Source organism: Polyodon spathula, chromosome 10 (genome assembly GCF_017654505.1).
Source record: "Polyodon spathula isolate WHYD16114869_AA chromosome 10, ASM1765450v1, whole genome shotgun sequence".
Lineage (NCBI taxonomy): Eukaryota > Metazoa > Chordata > Actinopteri > Acipenseriformes > Polyodontidae > Polyodon > Polyodon spathula.
Window position 1 is genome coordinate 38,793,947 of NC_054543.1, and position 17,587 is coordinate 38,811,533.

The following is a 17,587-nucleotide window of genomic DNA, read 5'->3' on the forward strand; positions in this document are numbered from 1 at the left end:
AAAACACACTGCAGAGCGCATCAAAGTAACAGAAGCTATACTGTGCCAGTGCACCTACACCAAGGGGAATAGTACAGAGGGGATTGTGCCAGGAACAGGATGGATGTCTCAAGGGATACCCATGTCTGTTACATCACTGCTGAGGACCACATCCTCAGCTCCTTAAATCTAAGCCTACTGGGATATCCCCTCATTCATGTGGGTTGGCTTTGGGGGGGGGGGGGGGGGGGCAAATTTAAATTAAGACGCAAACATGTTCATATAAGCAACTCAAAAACGCTTCATGAAATCCTTTAAATATTTATTTTTTATCATTATTACTGTGGACTTGCTTTTCAAAGGAATGCGTCCAACATTGTGCAGATTTCCTACCTTGGTAGCAAGACGCTTCACAGCCTCTTCCCTTCGTCTCTGCAGCTCAGGGGTCCCCGGGCAGCTCCCGTTCCTCATGGTGTTCGTGGCACTGGGTGGGGGAGTGGGCTGCGGTGGCTGACTAAGTGGCAGATCAGGGCTTATGTCCCCATCTATGAAAATACAGTGATGAACAATTATTATCTGATTCAAATACTGAAATACCAGATTCATCTATCAATATCCATTACAACTAGTTCCACAACACAGGGCATATCAGCAGAGTACGCATTCAGTTCCAACTAATACATAAATACAGGAGGTTTCAGCCTTTATCATTTTTCAATGAAATCAACAATGGCCATATCTCTGAATACCAGGCTGAACCTATCTATATGGCTTTTCAAAGTTATATCTCAGAATTTGTTACCGAGTGTTTATCCTGTTTTGTGTTTCTGAAACATCAACTTTACGGATCATGTGTAGCTTTAATCAATCAATCATAAACTACTGAGCTAAACTCAAGTGTAAAATGTGTGTTTGAGTTTCTTTCCGGTAAAGGCGCTCCGCGTGGAGTGCAGGATGCGCCCAATAGCCTGGAGGCCACCAATTGGTCGAGCGTCACCCAGGAGGGGAGGGCTTAGCTTGGCCAGGGTGCCCTGCGACCCCTGTGGACTGGCCTGGCGCCTGCGGGCTTGCCTGTAAGCTGCCCAGAGCTGCGTTGTCCTCCGACGCTGTAGCTCTGCTGCGGCTGCATGGTGGGCCTGCTGTGTGAAAACGAGCGGTCGGCTGACGGCACACGCTTCAGACGGACAGCGTGTGTTCACCTTTGCCGCTCCCGAGTCAGCGCGGGGGTGGTAGCAGTGAGCTGAGCCTGAAATAACTAGCTATTTCAAATTGGGAGAAAAACAGGGTAAAAATCAATTGGTGACTACTACGTTTATATTAACCAAAAATAAATAAATAAATAAAAACTTAATTAAAAATACTCAACGCGCAGCTTGAATGTTCAAAAGAAGAATAACTTAATTCCATCATCACCACACACTACAAGTCCCTCCCCTATTTTAAAGACCTGTGCAAAAAGAAAGACATCTCTTTATAATAAATGTAAACGCATGCAAATATCAAAGTGTGCCTGTTGGAGGATTAGCAGCTCCGAGACGTATTAAACTATGAGGATGTAATCCTATTGTCAATGTTGCATTAGTGTTCTAATCCAAACATAGTGAGAATATCTCACTTTTTGGGGATGCGCTGGGGCTGTTAGAAGCAATTTGTCTCATCCTGCCTCCATGACAGCTGAGTGCCACCAGACGTGAAATGATGGCTGTCTTCCCAAACCCGACATTCCCCACAATGACTGCCCCTCTGTTCTCAGGGGACTCGTCTTTCTTTAGGTTTTCTTCAATGAGCTGAAACAGCCAGTCTCTTCCGATGAACACCGAGTCTGTGGTTATGCTCGGCACTTCAAAAAGCAGAGGCTTGAGCATGATATCAGCTGGCTTATAGGGTGCAAACCGGGCTGGAAGTAAAAAAAAAAAAAAAAAAAAAAAAGAATAAAATCATTAAATAGAAGGAATTAGAAGTAATCATTTAAACACCTCAAAAGACTGCTCATGGTGGTCCTACACCTTACAGATAATTACGGATTGTTTTTTTTTGGGGGGGGGGTCTCTTGACTACAGCTTCTGACTACTGAGTTATAGTGGAGATGGCATGTTATACTGACTTTCCAAAAGTGAATCAATGGCTGAACTTCAGCAAGATTTGATCCCAGAATGTCTCTGGTCTAATGACCACATCAAACCTCACTACTGTAATAGCCTACACAAAATCACCATGCGGAAGAAAGTAAAAGCAGAACAGCCAGGTTGGTGGGCATCAGTGGTTTGGGAATGGTTGGTATATTATTTCTACTTAGCAGTCCAGAACAACTGGTAACACCAACCAGCATTTTGCTTATATTTATTTGGGGTTTTACAATACTAGAAAATGTCTGATTTTGAAACAATTGTCTATAAAAGACATAACGTACTAAATGCAGCGACAATGTGCAAAACTGTGCAGTGGCTGGTTTGCATCCAATCGATTTGGTACTATAAAAGAGGGTTGAACTGGTAAGTCAAGGTTGTAATATTTCAAAGTGCATTCATCCAGAGATTTATTACGGCTCCTAAGTGAAGCTATAAGCGGCTTTCAAACAAACAACCCAAAATACCAGTCTTTAGATGATGTCAAACCTGATACCTTTAATATCCTGCTGTACCCGTCCACCGGCAGTGCGGTGCCAGGGTAGTCGAATGGAGGTGCGCAGTGGAGTGTTGCGCTGTTCATCAAGATAGCGCAGATCTTCCAGTTTTGTTGAACTTGTTGCTAAAAAAAAAAAAAAAAAAAAAAAACATGTTCTCAAACTCTAGAAACATCAGTGCTGTAAAGAAAGGGTCTAGAAAACAGAGAGTTTAAGTATCACTAGAGGTGGTGTGGGAAGGGGCGGCTGAAAGGGTTGAGTTGAATATACTGGTACCCCCCTTCCTCATCTGCTAGGCATTGATCGTCTCCAGACTGATTTAAACTGACTTTACCAGGTCCCCTCAACAAACAGAATACACAGGCCAGGTATTGACAGTGAGAATTTTGAGAACTGACCAGAAAAGCAAAATGTCAAAAGACTTGACTTGCCAAAAAATAATCATATTTTCTCCCTATACACATTGCAACAGCAAACTTACAGCAAAGACATGCTCTAAAAGGAATGAAATTGATTTATTTCAATGTTGCCACTCACCCTTGTAAAACGATGGGTGCTTCATTTAAGTGTAAAACACGATGGCAGATTACCTTTAGCACACTTACATTATCATAGCACATTTCTTACTGGATCCTACAGTAACGTTAAAATGTTTAACAGTGAATAGGAGAGAACTGCTGTTAAACTGCATTAGTATGACTACACTACATACAGAACAAACGCCTCATTCCTCTTTAATAGTCAAACACCACAAAATTAACAGAAGCATTCATTATCTGCAAGCACTCTCGGTATGCTAGCAACCTGTTTGCACAGGTCACATCCCCTTGCTATAAAAACACAAGAGACTCAGCTACTTACAGTCTCAAGCAGAGCCAGCCTGATGGAAATGGAAGTAATCAATATGCAAGACAGTTTAAAATATTCTTCACTACAAGGACCAGTAGGTTAGATACCATTTTGTAAACCTCAAGCATGTCTCCTCAAGATACCTAAATTAATCTTCTGCACCACTGCTTCAATCCATGGCCGTTGACAATATCCAACTTGTAATTAGACTTGGCAGTTACTATGCACAGATGTCACAGTGTCCACAACATTAGCATTCAGCAAATTAATTGCAGAGGACTGATTAATTTCATCCCAGATTTGAGAGACCCTTAGATTCAGCAATAAGTCCACATGTTCTGCAGCCGCTCCAATGTGGCTGATCACAGTTTGCACTGGGCTGTCGGAGAGGAATTAATCAATGGTCCTCTAGCTCAGAGACACCCTCCCTGCTAGAGAGAGAGAGAGAGAGAGATGGAGGGGAGAGAGCGGGAGCAAGAAGAGAGAGAGAGAGAGCGAGCAGAAGAAAGTAGAAAGTACGTGCAGAGTGCCTTCTCATACATATCAGTCAAGCTCTGTGCTGACATCATCAGCCAGTTACATGTAGATTATTCTGCCTCTGACTGTGGACTTAAGCTGCGCAAAGTCTTTCTGCATGTAATTATGGAGGGAATTTTATCTCATGTCAAATAGGGTGAATGTATTATTATTTATTTGTTTATTTAGCAGATGGCTTTATCCAAGGTGACTTACAGAGACTAGGGTGTCTGAACAACGCATCAGCTGCAGAGTCACTTACAACAACGTCTCACCTGAAAGACGGAGCACAAGGAGGTTAAGTGACTTGCTCAAGGTCACACACCGAGTCGTGGCTGAGCTGGGATTTGAACCCGGGACCTCCTGGTTACAAGCCCTTTTCTTTAACCACCAGACCACACAGCCTCTTATACAGATTTATTTAAAAAAAATAAAAATAAACTCCAGGTAATTTTTCCCCAAATTTGTGCATGTTGAAAAATATGACGTTTAAATCTTGGCACAATCACTGTATATTTCCAGTTACTTTGAAGGTACCAATAGATACTAAAACGTTTTTTTGGTGAAATCTTGTCTTATCTTGACTTTAAGCTCAATGGGCGAGGGAGAGGATTGTGCTGCTTTAATCCCTGTTCGGATTATCCTCTTTCTCCTGCAGTCAGCGGCTATGTTCACACCACAGGTTCCAAAAGCTGAACTCGAAATCTGACCTCTGATACAAAATCCTCCTTGACCCCACGTGTCAGTGTTTTGAGCTGGAATCAAATCTCGGCTAAATCTGATCAAGGATAATTCAATTCCATTTTGGCAGGCAACCACATTAAATTTGATCCCTTGTGCACTCACAGCAGGCAGTTTAACTGTTAATGCATCGATCTTTAAATCCCTAAAGGGCTGGGCCACTTTATTAGGAACTGATAGGGAATAGTTTGATTGACAGGAGATGATGTTATGCAAAGCGGCTGAACCATGTGACACTGCAACTCACAAGCAACGAAAAGGGGTGGATTTTCACCTAGCCCCGAGGTTACAGATCCCAGTTCCTATTAAAGTAGCTGTACTATACCCTATAGCAAGGACTTTCTTGCAATGAAACGCAGCTTCTCCAGTAAATGAATTACGGTCGGCACAGATAATTGTTTTCTGCGGAAGCACTGAAACTGTATATTTTTAAATCAGTCCGAACTACTACCAATAAGACTGTCATGTTTACATTTGAATATAAAGATAAACTGAATGGCAACAATTAAATGATGGAGGGGGGCCTTGTCAACAAATAAAATATATACAAGAAAAAAAACACAACATTTACCTAGTGTTGGGGATACAGTAATTCATAATTTACAAAAACACCCTTCCAGTATGAAACAAGACGGGGGGGGGGAGCAAAAAGTCTTTCACTTAAGGAAATGTTATTTGCACATAAGCTTCTGTGGAGTACAAGGCATTTGTAAAAGCACATGGCAAATTTGCATGCATGCAACAACTTTTGAATATTGTTTGTTACCAAAAACAGAACTAATTTCACACTTTACATAAAAATCTTCTATTAAGTAAATATTCCACATTAGTATTTAAGAACATACCTACTATGATGCCAAAATATTCCTCAATGGAAACCAACAATGCCACACTTTCCTCTATGCCAATCAGTGTGACTTACAGTAATCCATCGCGTATCCTCCCATCACATATCCACCCAAACCGTTTATCCACCATGATCAACTTCAGCAACGTTAGTTTATTATTGAACAGAGAAGATTAGCTCAGATATTGTATCTTCTACCAAGGTTTTACGTACACTGTGTTGTATGTGCTCAGTGCACTGCCATTGCTGGTAGCGTCATGTGAGATGTTCAGTGTGTTGATATGTAAATAAATCCTGTTCGCCTGCAGGGTGTATCAACTTCAACCTCCGTCTCGATCTCCTGCCTGTCACTCAGAAGTGAATGCACGCACCCGTGGTACTTGATGCTCACATTTTAGCCTGTAATATGTTTATTTTACAGTGTGATCAGCAGACAGCAATGCTTACTGACTATCCCAGGACCTAATGAAATCACTTGCAGGTGAACACTAACAAATATCAGCATTCCCTGTGTATTGAGAAAGTCGAACTCTAGTACCTCTCCCAGTCAGGTAGATCTGGTGCCAGTTACAGTCGTCTCTGTGTATAGAAACACCTCCTAAGAGAAAACTTCAGCTTAGAGAACAACTTTGTGGTGAAACAGAGTTTTCCCATTGTAAATGCTCCGGCTAAAGGAACAGGAACTTTCCTTAAAACAACACCTTTTTGGCACCAATAGAGATTCGTTCACAACTGATACAGTACTGTTTTGTAGCCTAATAACTCATCAGCATCAGAATTAAATTAAAACTGACTTGTCATTGCGAGAGGAACACTGATTAGTTTATTCAATCTTTCAATTGATCATTGCCTCATTGTGTATTCTGATTTCCACGAGTGCACCTCAGCGCCACGAATGGCATACGAACAAACGGCAAAACACGCCGCTGTTTCTCTTGCTACAAAAAGTTGGAAATTGTTCGAGTTCTTAAAAAACCAGAATTTGACACAAGCTGTGTTAATTTAGTTTGACAGTTTATGAATGTTAGTTTTTCTGTTATTTATTAATTATGTGCATTTCACCTGTTGATGCACGTGTGTCATGACAAGTAATACATATTTATTAATTCATATTGTGTCTGTGGTGAACTCCGTCTTAGGAGAACACTTTGGCTAAGAGAATACTTTGCTTGCTTCCCCGAGGGGTGTTCTCTTAGCCAGAGACTACTGTAGTGGCTTTTGTGGGATACTGAACCGTACAACTGTGTGGTTGCCGGAAACTCTGTGTTATCTTCTCATCTAATTTGGATTCTTAACAGGGTTGGTTTGCAGTTTTCAGAAGACCACTGAATTGCCAAGTCTCATTATTTAAAATTGTAATGCCTAAGAATGGCCATGACTGTCTGATGAACAAAAATGTATTAAAAACTGTGAAGCACAATTACCCAGAAATGCATCGATTCCCAACTACTGTCATGAAACTATGTATGATTTATTGTAAGTTCATCTCTCAGTGCCAACTTCACAAAGACAATGAGATCCAGCTCTCAGCACACTACCATACATCTGATACCAGGCAGCTGAGTGCAGAGTACCACAGATATTCCTAATATTTTCAGGTACTGCCAAATGAAATTATTTTGTTAATGGGGAGTATAAGGTCAATATAGTATCAAGAACCTTCCACATTTGGATAGATGTATTTAAACCACAGGAGAAGCACATCTAACATTAAATAAAAAAACTGCATCAACAAACACATAAAGACCTGTTATTTTTCCCTGTGGTAAGCACTGAAGTACACAGCAACTCTGACCAGCATGTAAATAAACCTACTGTCAGTCAGGATGCCCCCTGAGATAGCACAGCTGTTGGCAGCAGTTGAGTTTCCAGCCCTAAAACTGCACCAGGCTGATGCTTTATTAAACAATTATCATACACACCGAGGGGGAGAAATCCCAACCATCTGACAGAAGTACAAATTGGGAACTTTGGGATAATTCAATTGAAAGAAAACCTTTAAGAACACCAGTGGTTCACTTGTGTGTTCAGCCTCTTAAATAATCTTTAGCACAGGATGAAGAGTGGCTACTGTAGTACCCAGGCGAACACAGGCAAGACATTCTGACTCCAATGGCATTTAAAAAAAACCCAAAAATCTTCAACTTATTAAAAGCATACTGTATTGATATGTAATGTTATATGTTGCTTAAATGACCTTTATTGTCTTTAAAAAGGCAGTGTATCAGTGGTGGGGCAGCATGTTAAATGCTTCCATACATTTCCCTTTCACCACAGGTTCGAGTCTCAATGAAGCTCTCATTTATTCAGCCGACACCTGGCGGTAGCCCAGTCATAGAACCCCGGAGCAAAGAATGGTACAAAAAAAATCACATCACAGAGCAAAGTCTGATTGCACTCGTTTGCGCCCCCTAGTGCCCCATATACAGTACAGTACGCTAACAACTTTTGCCTTAGCGAGTGCCTTGCCCTGTGATCAAAATCAGGCCCAATGAGTTTTAGTTCCTGCTAAACGTTTAATAGACTGAAGTGTCTAGAAATGGAATATCCAACGTGCCAATTTAAAGAAATTCATTTATGTGGGTTAAAAAAATTAATTTGGCAAACATTGTTTTAATTGGTTGAATTCAGTATATACATTTAAGGCCATGTCCTATTCAATCTAAGGTTTACAGACAATCCTGGCAATACAGTAATTGCAGGGAAGTGATATTTTCATTGAACTGTTAAATTATAATAGTTATTCAACTATTCATCATTGCAAGACCATAATATTTAGAAGGGCTCTGCATTTTACTAGTGACAGTCAACGACTGCTTGGGCTAGTAAAAAAGGTTTTACTAATCAATGTCATTTTTCTGAATTATAGATTAAAGGTTTTTTTTTTTTTTTTTTACAAAAAAAAAAGTAAACCACTTACAAAACAATCCTCATTATGAGCTAACACAGCAACACAAATTATTGTGCAGTTAAACATCAGACTGGCCTTAATTAAACAGTTAGGTAACAATCAGCTTATGTCCTGTTGTTTATTTCTTTACAGCACTTGGATTCCAAATACTTTTAAAATAGAGCACTGAAGCTAACCAGACAATGTGAATGAACCTTCCTCAAAATCTAAAAGAATAAGGTTTAAAAGCCTTTTGTCTGGATAAAAAAAAAAAAAAAAAGACGCGTACAATTTTACTATTCTAGACTGAACACTGATTAACATTGCAATACCTTGGGCCACGAAACAGAGATATATTGCTTTTATTCCAAAATAGCTTTTTAGGATTTACTGCCAGACCATATTTTATATTCTGCTGGTGGCACTGCCATACATTCTACAATGCGATAGAAATTTCCCCATCAACATTCAACCTTGTGGCTGCCAAGTGAGCGCATTAGAAATGAGAACGCTCAAAACTCCACAGAACCCGATCAGCTCCTCCTTACTGTTAATGACAAAGTGACATTCACAGTTATGACATCAAATCAACCATCGTAGATTCTATTATGACCTTCTCAGCCCGGCAGCGCCATTACACTCAATCCCTGCCAGTGGAGAAAGGCTTGTACCTGTTAACTGGCAGTGCCTCATGACATGATGAAAGTGCCATACAGACATTAGAGGATTGAACGAACATTGCAGGTGTTATGACAGAACTAAACATGCTTTATTTAAAAAAAGAAATACACTTAAAAAAAACAGGCTCTCATACGGCATTAGATTTACTGCAGGATCAGATATTTTTTGTGTATGCCAGTGCACTACTTCATTCTGCTTCATGCAGACTGATTGGGAGCACGTTTTGCATTCAGCTCGACTGGTTTTAGTAAATCTGTTATCTAAATGCAAAACAGAGGCAACGCAGAGACTGGATTTCTTAGAAAATAATAAAGAAAAAGGATTCAAGGACTTCCGGGTTAATTATCCTTTGCCTGATTTGCAGCGTTAATGCATTCCGTCACGTAACCATAGCTGTCTTTCGATGCCCTTGTTTTGGTAATCTTATTAGTCCCCAGAAGCACTGGCACATTATAAATGACATCAGCGTACAACGACATGCAATGCATGTTGTAATACAACACTGGTCTGAGACCTACGGGTAATGCACTCATTGTGGTTTTGCCAATGTTTTAATTATCCAACTTTAAACAACATGACACAATTTTACTTAAAAAAAAAAAAACGTAAGTTGCACTTACCTATGCAGTAAAGTAAATACATAAATATATGGGACACATTTCTTGTTTTTGTTTTATTAAAACAGAAAATGAAAGTGCTAGGGTTCACAAAATTAATTTAACGCGTATACCTGCCCACGACTTTTTTAAAGTTCAATTGCGTTGTACAATGTTGTCAACAAGTAGAAAGCGAAACACATTCCAGAGAAGCTGTGTCTTTTAACTGAGTATAATTTCAACATTTGTAAACCAAAAGAAAATGTGGTTGTGTCCTGACACCAAAAGCATACCAACTGCATTTTAAGCAGATAATGCTTTTATTTAAAATGTTCACATTTAAGTGTTAAGCTACTGGTTAAATATGAAGTATTGCTTAGAGCTGCATTATAAATGTCAGGACCTACAGGGCTGGAGCAGAAAGTACCTTGCCAGCGGCGGGTTTCTGCAGCAGCTGTCAGGCCTGGCTCTGAATCTGCTGTCCTCCGTGAACATGGCTGAGCAGATGGCTCCTGTGGAATTTGGAGGGGATCATGTGGACACAGTGCATCTCTAACTAATACTGACCCAGCACAGTCACTGGCAGCAGAGATGGGAAAACCTGCTTCAGGTGTCGACTGTTTAACAGAAAGTCATCCTGTACTATACAGATACCATTTTAAAACGGGCAGAAATATTTCATTATTATTAGGAGCTACTCAAAAGAGCATGTGTAGTATAAAACATTCTGCAAACCCAGATGAAGGATTGAAACAAAAACATGTTGACAGATTAATTAAATCCCAGGTTTACAGAGATGAAAGTCTAGCACATAAAAATAAGGAGATCCTTGACAAGCACCGAACACAAAAGTACAGAGTAAGGAGGAGAACACACACACCTGCTACTGAGTTGGGCCTCGGCATCATGAAGGTGGAGGAGTTCTGCTGTGGGTATGGCAGAGGACCGTCTCCCGCTGCTGCTGCTGCTGCTGCCGCCTTAGGCTGACCCTCCCCTGGGCAAACTGTGTCTTCCTCTGCCACAGGTGAACAACCATCCACCCGAGGGGTGTGTATAATTCCATGGCTGTCCCTCAGAATACCATCCTTACTCCACTCTAAACTAGATCCACTCCTGTCATCATTCTCTGATGAACTGGTTATTGTTGCTGCAAGAGAAAATAAAAAAAAGAACAGATTACATATTGCGATCGTCAAGAATTAACAGATTTTTAAAAAAGGTTTCCTTGTATCCGTTGTAATAATGTATGATCGATTACCGATCTTCCGAGCGGAGATTTACAGTAGAAGACAGGAGTCGTTACACTGTAATGCTCTTAACACACCAGTCGTCAGCTCTGCCAGTTAATTTAATGCATGTTTCATGGCCGAATTGAATGTATGGTTAATTTAAAAAGCGTCATTAAGCAGACATTGATCTTAGTTCTGTGTTATAAATTAATCGATAGATTTTTATGTAATATTTTATTGACAGGGTCTTGTGCACCTGGCTTCAATAATCCCCCTCCCAGGACTAGACCACAGTATTTAATCTGGCTGGGTTTAGATTGGATTAGCAGTAAAACTCATGCACTACAACTTTAGTTTACATGTACTGTAAGACTAGTAGCACTGGCCTTTCTAGGACAAACATGGGCTACAAAAATATTTTGAATTATTCAGAGAGTTCTACGTGCTAAACTTATATAGAAGGTCTTTTTGTATACAGCTGTCCCTCGCTAAAACCAAACATGTCAGGAGACAGACAAGGTTGTCCAAAATAAAGCGGTGTCCGTTATATATATATATATATAAATAATAATTAAAAAAAAAAAAACACACACACACACACACATTTATAGTGTTCAATTTATTTTAAATGTACCAATCATTGGATGAAATAACAATGTGTTCTACATACACATTACAGAGAAAAATGTTACAGTGTACGTGTAGCTGTCAGCAAAACACATAGCCTACCTATGACTTGTTTTCTGTTGGCATGTGTCAGACTTTCTTTGCAAAAGCAATTAAAGATTTACAATTGGGAACTTTAATTATTCTAGTGCACATCTTGCGTTTTAAACCACTGGAGTCCCCCAGTATTTCTACAGGTTTAACGCCCTTTTCCAACCGTTTGATCGCAGTTCTTTGGAACCCTGTAGGAGCAGAAGTTTATATGCCCTCTTAATTATGTAGGCCTACTTAATTTTAGCAATTTTAATAGCTGCTTGTATCTGTTCTTCTGTGTATTTTCGTCCTGTCTTTGGTGTCAGTATAACAGGTGTGTCTCTTTGGATCATGCAATTCACAATGACCCAGCATCACACTTAATTAGATATTACTAAGGGATATATTGTGTCTGGCATATCTGAATGTATGGCATAGCTGTATCTATATTAGCGAAGGGCTATTATATGTGTAAGCGTTATTCGTCTACTGATGGTTTTTTAAAAATCAGAAGCTGTGAAATAAACAAAGGCTGCCAAATACTGGCAAGGCAATTTGGTATTTAAGCATTGAACATTAATTTAAATCAAAGCATAATTCAAACAAGCTGACCTCGGGGTGCTTACTGTAGTTCAGAATTTTTATTTATTTATTTATTTATTTTTACTGCAAATTCCTTTGTCTAAGGTAATGGTTATTTTACAAGAGATACAAGCCTTCAGGGGTAACAGTGAAAGATCCTCCAGGAAACAAAGGTCAATGCACAGGCACATTATGATATTCTACTCATTTAAAAAGGCCAACATGTTCCAGATAAAGCGCAGAGAAAATATATATACCTCATTTCCATTTTTAGCTTGGTGACAGATGTTACGCTGACATGGCAGTACTTAGATCTCTTCATGTATTTATCTAGCCATCCAACTCGTAATAGCGCATTAAACACAATCGAGAAAGGCAAAGTCTGCACAGTAGCAGCTCAGCTCAAATATATTAACACACGGGTAAAAGTGCTGTTAATTTAAATATTTACCATAGCCATTGGAAAGCAATACTTGTTTTCATAACTTGACATACTGTAACAAGTTATCTGCAAATGTGTGTGGACAAATCTGTCCTTTTTAATAGTTAAAAAAACTAAATGAATAACATTTACTAAATAAAATCATCTTCTGGAAACTTACATCTGCAGGCAATTTTGGGGTCTTTTTTTTTTTTTTTTTTTTTTTTTTACAAATGTGTAATTAGCAGGCACTTAAAAAGTATAATAGCCAAAGCAAACTAATATTTCACTAAATCCCATTAACCTGTATTGCCGTTAGTTTTCTGGGGGTTTTTTTTTCCCCCCTCAAACTGAGACAACAGAGAAAACTGAAACAGAAATAAAAAGAATGGCCTCGGAATCTGCGCATAAAATGAACCGTGCCCAAACATCCCAAAGTTCCCTTTGAGAATGTCCTTTTCATTATGGTAACTGCAGGCTAACACAAGTGGATCACATAAGGTACACAACTTAGATGTTTCTCAAATCTATTGTGTCATGTTACTGCCAAGTGATCTACAAAACCAACTCAGTCTTAAACATGCTCTTAGGTCCACATATGAAGCGCTCGCAGTGTCCTCTGTACTCTGTTGTTGATTTATACCTCCACTGCCTTCTTGCGCTTTCTATAATAATTGCTTTAGGACTTTATCTGTGAGCAAACATACGGTAAACCACACACTGTTGTTTAAACGTGCAATGGAAAATGTAGTCTAAAAGTAGATCATTTTAACATATCAGATTTTTCTTCCAGCTTATCAAAATAAGCAGTTGCTCCCATGGTGCTTATGTCTCAGTGCCGAGATGAAATCAAACTTCCATATTGCAAATTAATGTGAGAAACGGCAATATCTAGGAAAAGGTCTTGGGTGCCAGAAATATGCCAGTTAATGGCAGTTCCTTCTGTAGTCAGCCAGGCCACTGACTACAGGACTATAAAGCTAAAAGCCCATCAGCCATCTGGAAAAGCTTTGATTTATGCTACAAACTGATCTGAATGAGTCCCTCCACTTCCCATAGATGCGGTCTGAGGCCGGATGTTTCAATGGTGCTACTCTGTTCAACACAAGACAGAAAGCTACTTTAATATCAACAATGCAAAACCTGTAGCTGAATGAATAATTCAATAGCCACAGTAACTGCTTATTATACTTGTGCTGACAGGAGATCAGAGCCACTGTTTCAACAGGACTACATTAGAAAAACAACAAAGAATTCCAATGTCTTCTTAAATTCAAAAATTCTAAATGCACCCTTTTATAAACCAACTAAAACAACAATCCATTTTTTTGTATGTTTAATGCTTGTAAATAATTCGCACTTTATACAGTTCTGCCTCTACATTCTTGTCTCTTCCTGCTCCAGGAGGTGTAGTTCAAATCGCAACATGCCATCAGCTTCAGCCCTCTCTGGGTGTAAAAGACTGCCAGTTTTGCTAAAGGTTCTGCTATGTATGCCTCTCCTCTTGGAACTGAACTGAGAGCACCATAGTGCTGTTAACAGTGTACACAGTCCCCCATGGGCGGCAGGGTACCGCTGAACTGACTGCAAGCTAAAGGGACACATGATCCGCCGTAAATGAATATCGTGTTACATTCCTTAAATGAAGAAATGATGTGCAAAGCTGTTCTGTACAAGTCTGTTCTCCATTTTTATTTCCCTACCCATTTAAAAACCTGCTGCCCATCCACTGAGACACACATTTTTTGAATTTCAATTTACAATCAAAATTACACATTCCTTTCAGGAGGACAAACCTGAAGGACGCAATCAAAACAAAGTTTTATCAGGCTTTTGAAACCAGGGCAACAGAGTAACATTTTACATCGACTTCACTGCTGACACATATGATAAATTAAGCGGGTTACTTGAAAAAGTGTGTCACTGTGCAGTACCTTACAAAGAGTGGGGGGGGGAGATATTTAGAACGAAGCTCAGCATGCCACCATATCCTCATGTATATGAGCACTTACCTATTATGCCGCTGTCCTTGCTTTCGAGTGTGGAGCTGGGGCTGGTTATGGTTCCACAGGGGCTGGTTTTGCTGATTGCTGGCTTGCTGATGCAGCTGCTCAGAGTGGAGCAGGGACTGTCGGTGCTCGGAGACGCAGTACTGCCTGTCAGAGTTGAGCACGGGCTAATTCCCTGGCTGGCTATTGTGCACTGGAAAGTACGGAAGAGAAAACAGGCCATTTATAATTTTAATCCCCTCAGATGTGATAGCCTTGCTCCTCAATTGAGCTGAATTATGGATCTGTGAACTAAGGTAAGGGTGTCAGAGTGCAGATCTGAACATTAGACAACTTAAGCACAAAACTGTTTAACCCTATTCCGCTAACCGATGGCTTACAAACTCACAGAACATCTGCCGAGACCCAGAGACCTCGCAGAGGTGAACGTGCGCCTGTAGTGGGGCTCACTAGTCCTACCAGTCTGTGTCAGACTTAGACTTCACTGTAGCAACCCATCCATAACTTTAAAAGTGGTTACTTGTGATGTAACAGTTCCATAAATCTAATCGCTCAGGTAGTTCCATTCCCAGTATTCCATTCCCTGTATTCATCTCACATGCAGTTCTGAAAGAAACACATATTACAGCAACAGCTTTTACTGATTCACTTCCTGTGTCATTTTAGCTCAGCAGTGCCTTCAAAGTCAAAGAACCTTACTGTCACTTGAGCATGTCAGTCGTTCAGTTTTTCTATACCTACTTACTATAGATTTTATATAATTTTAATCATTTATTAAACAGATCGGAATTCATTACTGATGGTACGGAAAGAGAAACCTCTACAAGGGCAATCAAAGAAATATATATAGAAAGAAATATATATGTATGTGTGTGTGTGTGTGTATATATATATACACACACACACATTAAGAATTTGATTCAGTTTTATTATTTATGTCATTAAGTAGTCAATTTGTGGGGTTCTGGTTGAGATCAAAGGGTTTAATGGTTTCCCCAACAGATAGGAAGCAGTATTTCTGGACTTCATTTTTTTTATTAGGTTATCTCCCCTATGTAGGTCAGGAACAGTGGCTTCTAATGTGGAAGGAGGGACCGCAGCAGATTCCTGCTCCTCTGTGACTAACTCCTGCCAAGCGACTGCCAGAGAAACTTTCAAAGGCAATTCTCATTTTTTTTTTCCATCCTGCATCACCTAGAAAAACTGCGTCACCGTAGCAAAGGATCATCAAGGCACTTTAAGAAAAACAACCCTTTAGAACGCTCCGAGACAATTGTGACAAGAACTGTATATTGCAAAATATATATTTAGTAAAAAAAGAAAAAAAAAATGTGTGTGCTACTGTGTTCATCTCCAGAGACCTCTGGGAATAGAGGTCTTTGTGGGTCTACCCGGACACAAAGACCCAAGACCCGATTTTGTTTACTCAGTAATACACAAATTGTCGATTAATATTAAAGAGGCACTCTTTGGTTCTAAAAATTATTGTTTATAATTCATGTTGTGTGGATTGGCTTCCCCCAGTAGCACATGACATGGCTTGCAGAGCGCAGCAGTAGACACGTGACCCACATCGAAGGGCTTTCTTTTAGATCATTCTTATTCAGAGTAATGGATTTGTTTACGAAGGATGTGAAAAAAAGTTAAGAAAAATGAATTCCATGAGCAAAATCTCACAGAAAAATGCAAGTCTGCAGCGTGGGAATCATTTGTTGTTATTGTGGACAAAGAAGGAAAACAAGTTTTGTAAAGCACAAATGTTACATCAGCTAATGTGTTAAGTTTGTAATAAAATCATGCATTTACGAGATTGTGCTCCAGTTCATTTGATTTTCAGATAATGTACTTATCTTTGTTTCTTTTACACAAACATATTATATATTTAATTATACAGTTATCTGTGTAGGTTCATGATGGTATAAACACTGTCTGTAGTTCAGCCAGATTTCCAGGTTGATGAACAAAACTTATTTAATACTGTATCTAGCCAGTGCATACACTAAGCTGGGGAAAGGAAAAGCGTGACACTTTTTTGGGGCCAGGTCAGATCCGGGTCTAATAACAAGAATTCTACATTGGGTCAGGTCGGGTCAATAATTGTCGGTTCGTGGTCGGGTTGATTAATTTGGACCTGTGAATACCTCTAGACAATGGATAAAAAACAAATAAAACAAACACTCTTACACTTGCACAGCAAACCAACACCTGCTTACTAACAAGCTAACATCAACAACTTTATGTTTTCTTTCTCATTTTTGTTGGTGAATACTTGACTGAAATAGCCCGTCCAATTTCACTGCAGGTGGCAGCTTATCAGGCTCTGGTTCAGGTTTCACTGTACATTAACCTATTGTTACAATAGCATATATATAAGCACAATAATGTTTTTAAAATGACTGTCTTGTTTCTGAGCACTCCACCACTTAGAAATGATCAAGTCAATCGTACAAGGCTATATTTGTTTGTTTAAGGCATGTTTAAAGAAGTCAGTGCAGTAATGAGGTCAGGTTGTAAATTATGAAACCTTTGAATTAATTTCTAAATAGGTTACAATATATTAACTGCATATGACTGGGAAGATTAGTCTATTGTTTTAATATAGTCACTCAAATTATTGAATTTGTTAAGGTTATCTTATAAATGTATAGTGCCGAAATAGTTTCAACAAAGAAAAAAAATCCATTGAATTAAGCATTGCCCAGATATTATGGAAAAGCAGGTTCATCTCCCAAATAGTCAGGCAATAGCCAGTTTACCCATGTGCCATGAAAGCAATGACATAAACAAGGTTAACAGTGGCTTCAGGTTCAGGAAGACATAAAAGACCACTGTGCCAGAAGCAGAAATACATTTTAAAAAATAGGTTCAGGTTAGAATCTTACAGGACATTAAAAAGAACAGAGCTAACTGAAAGCACAGTAAATA

At 39.4% G+C, this 17,587-nt stretch overlaps 1 protein-coding gene across 7 annotated transcripts in view; it reads right to left on the reverse strand.

Annotated features, from left to right (window-relative positions):
• Positions 1–17,587, reverse strand: part of LOC121322282 (protein TANC1-like) — a 108,821-nt gene that overhangs the window by 39,573 nt on the left and 51,661 nt on the right. For all 7 annotated transcript variants that reach the window (XM_041262033.1, XM_041262032.1, XM_041262028.1 and 4 more), the window contains 5 exons: positions 14,666–14,855; positions 10,603–10,869; positions 2,602–2,727; positions 1,595–1,876; positions 373–524 (listed from right to left, as the gene is read on the reverse strand). In XM_041262033.1, coding sequence (XP_041117967.1) covers positions 373–524; positions 1,595–1,876; positions 2,602–2,727; positions 10,603–10,869; positions 14,666–14,855 — 1,017 coding nt within the window. The remainder of the gene's footprint in view (positions 1–372; positions 525–1,594; positions 1,877–2,601; positions 2,728–10,602; positions 10,870–14,665; positions 14,856–17,587) is intronic.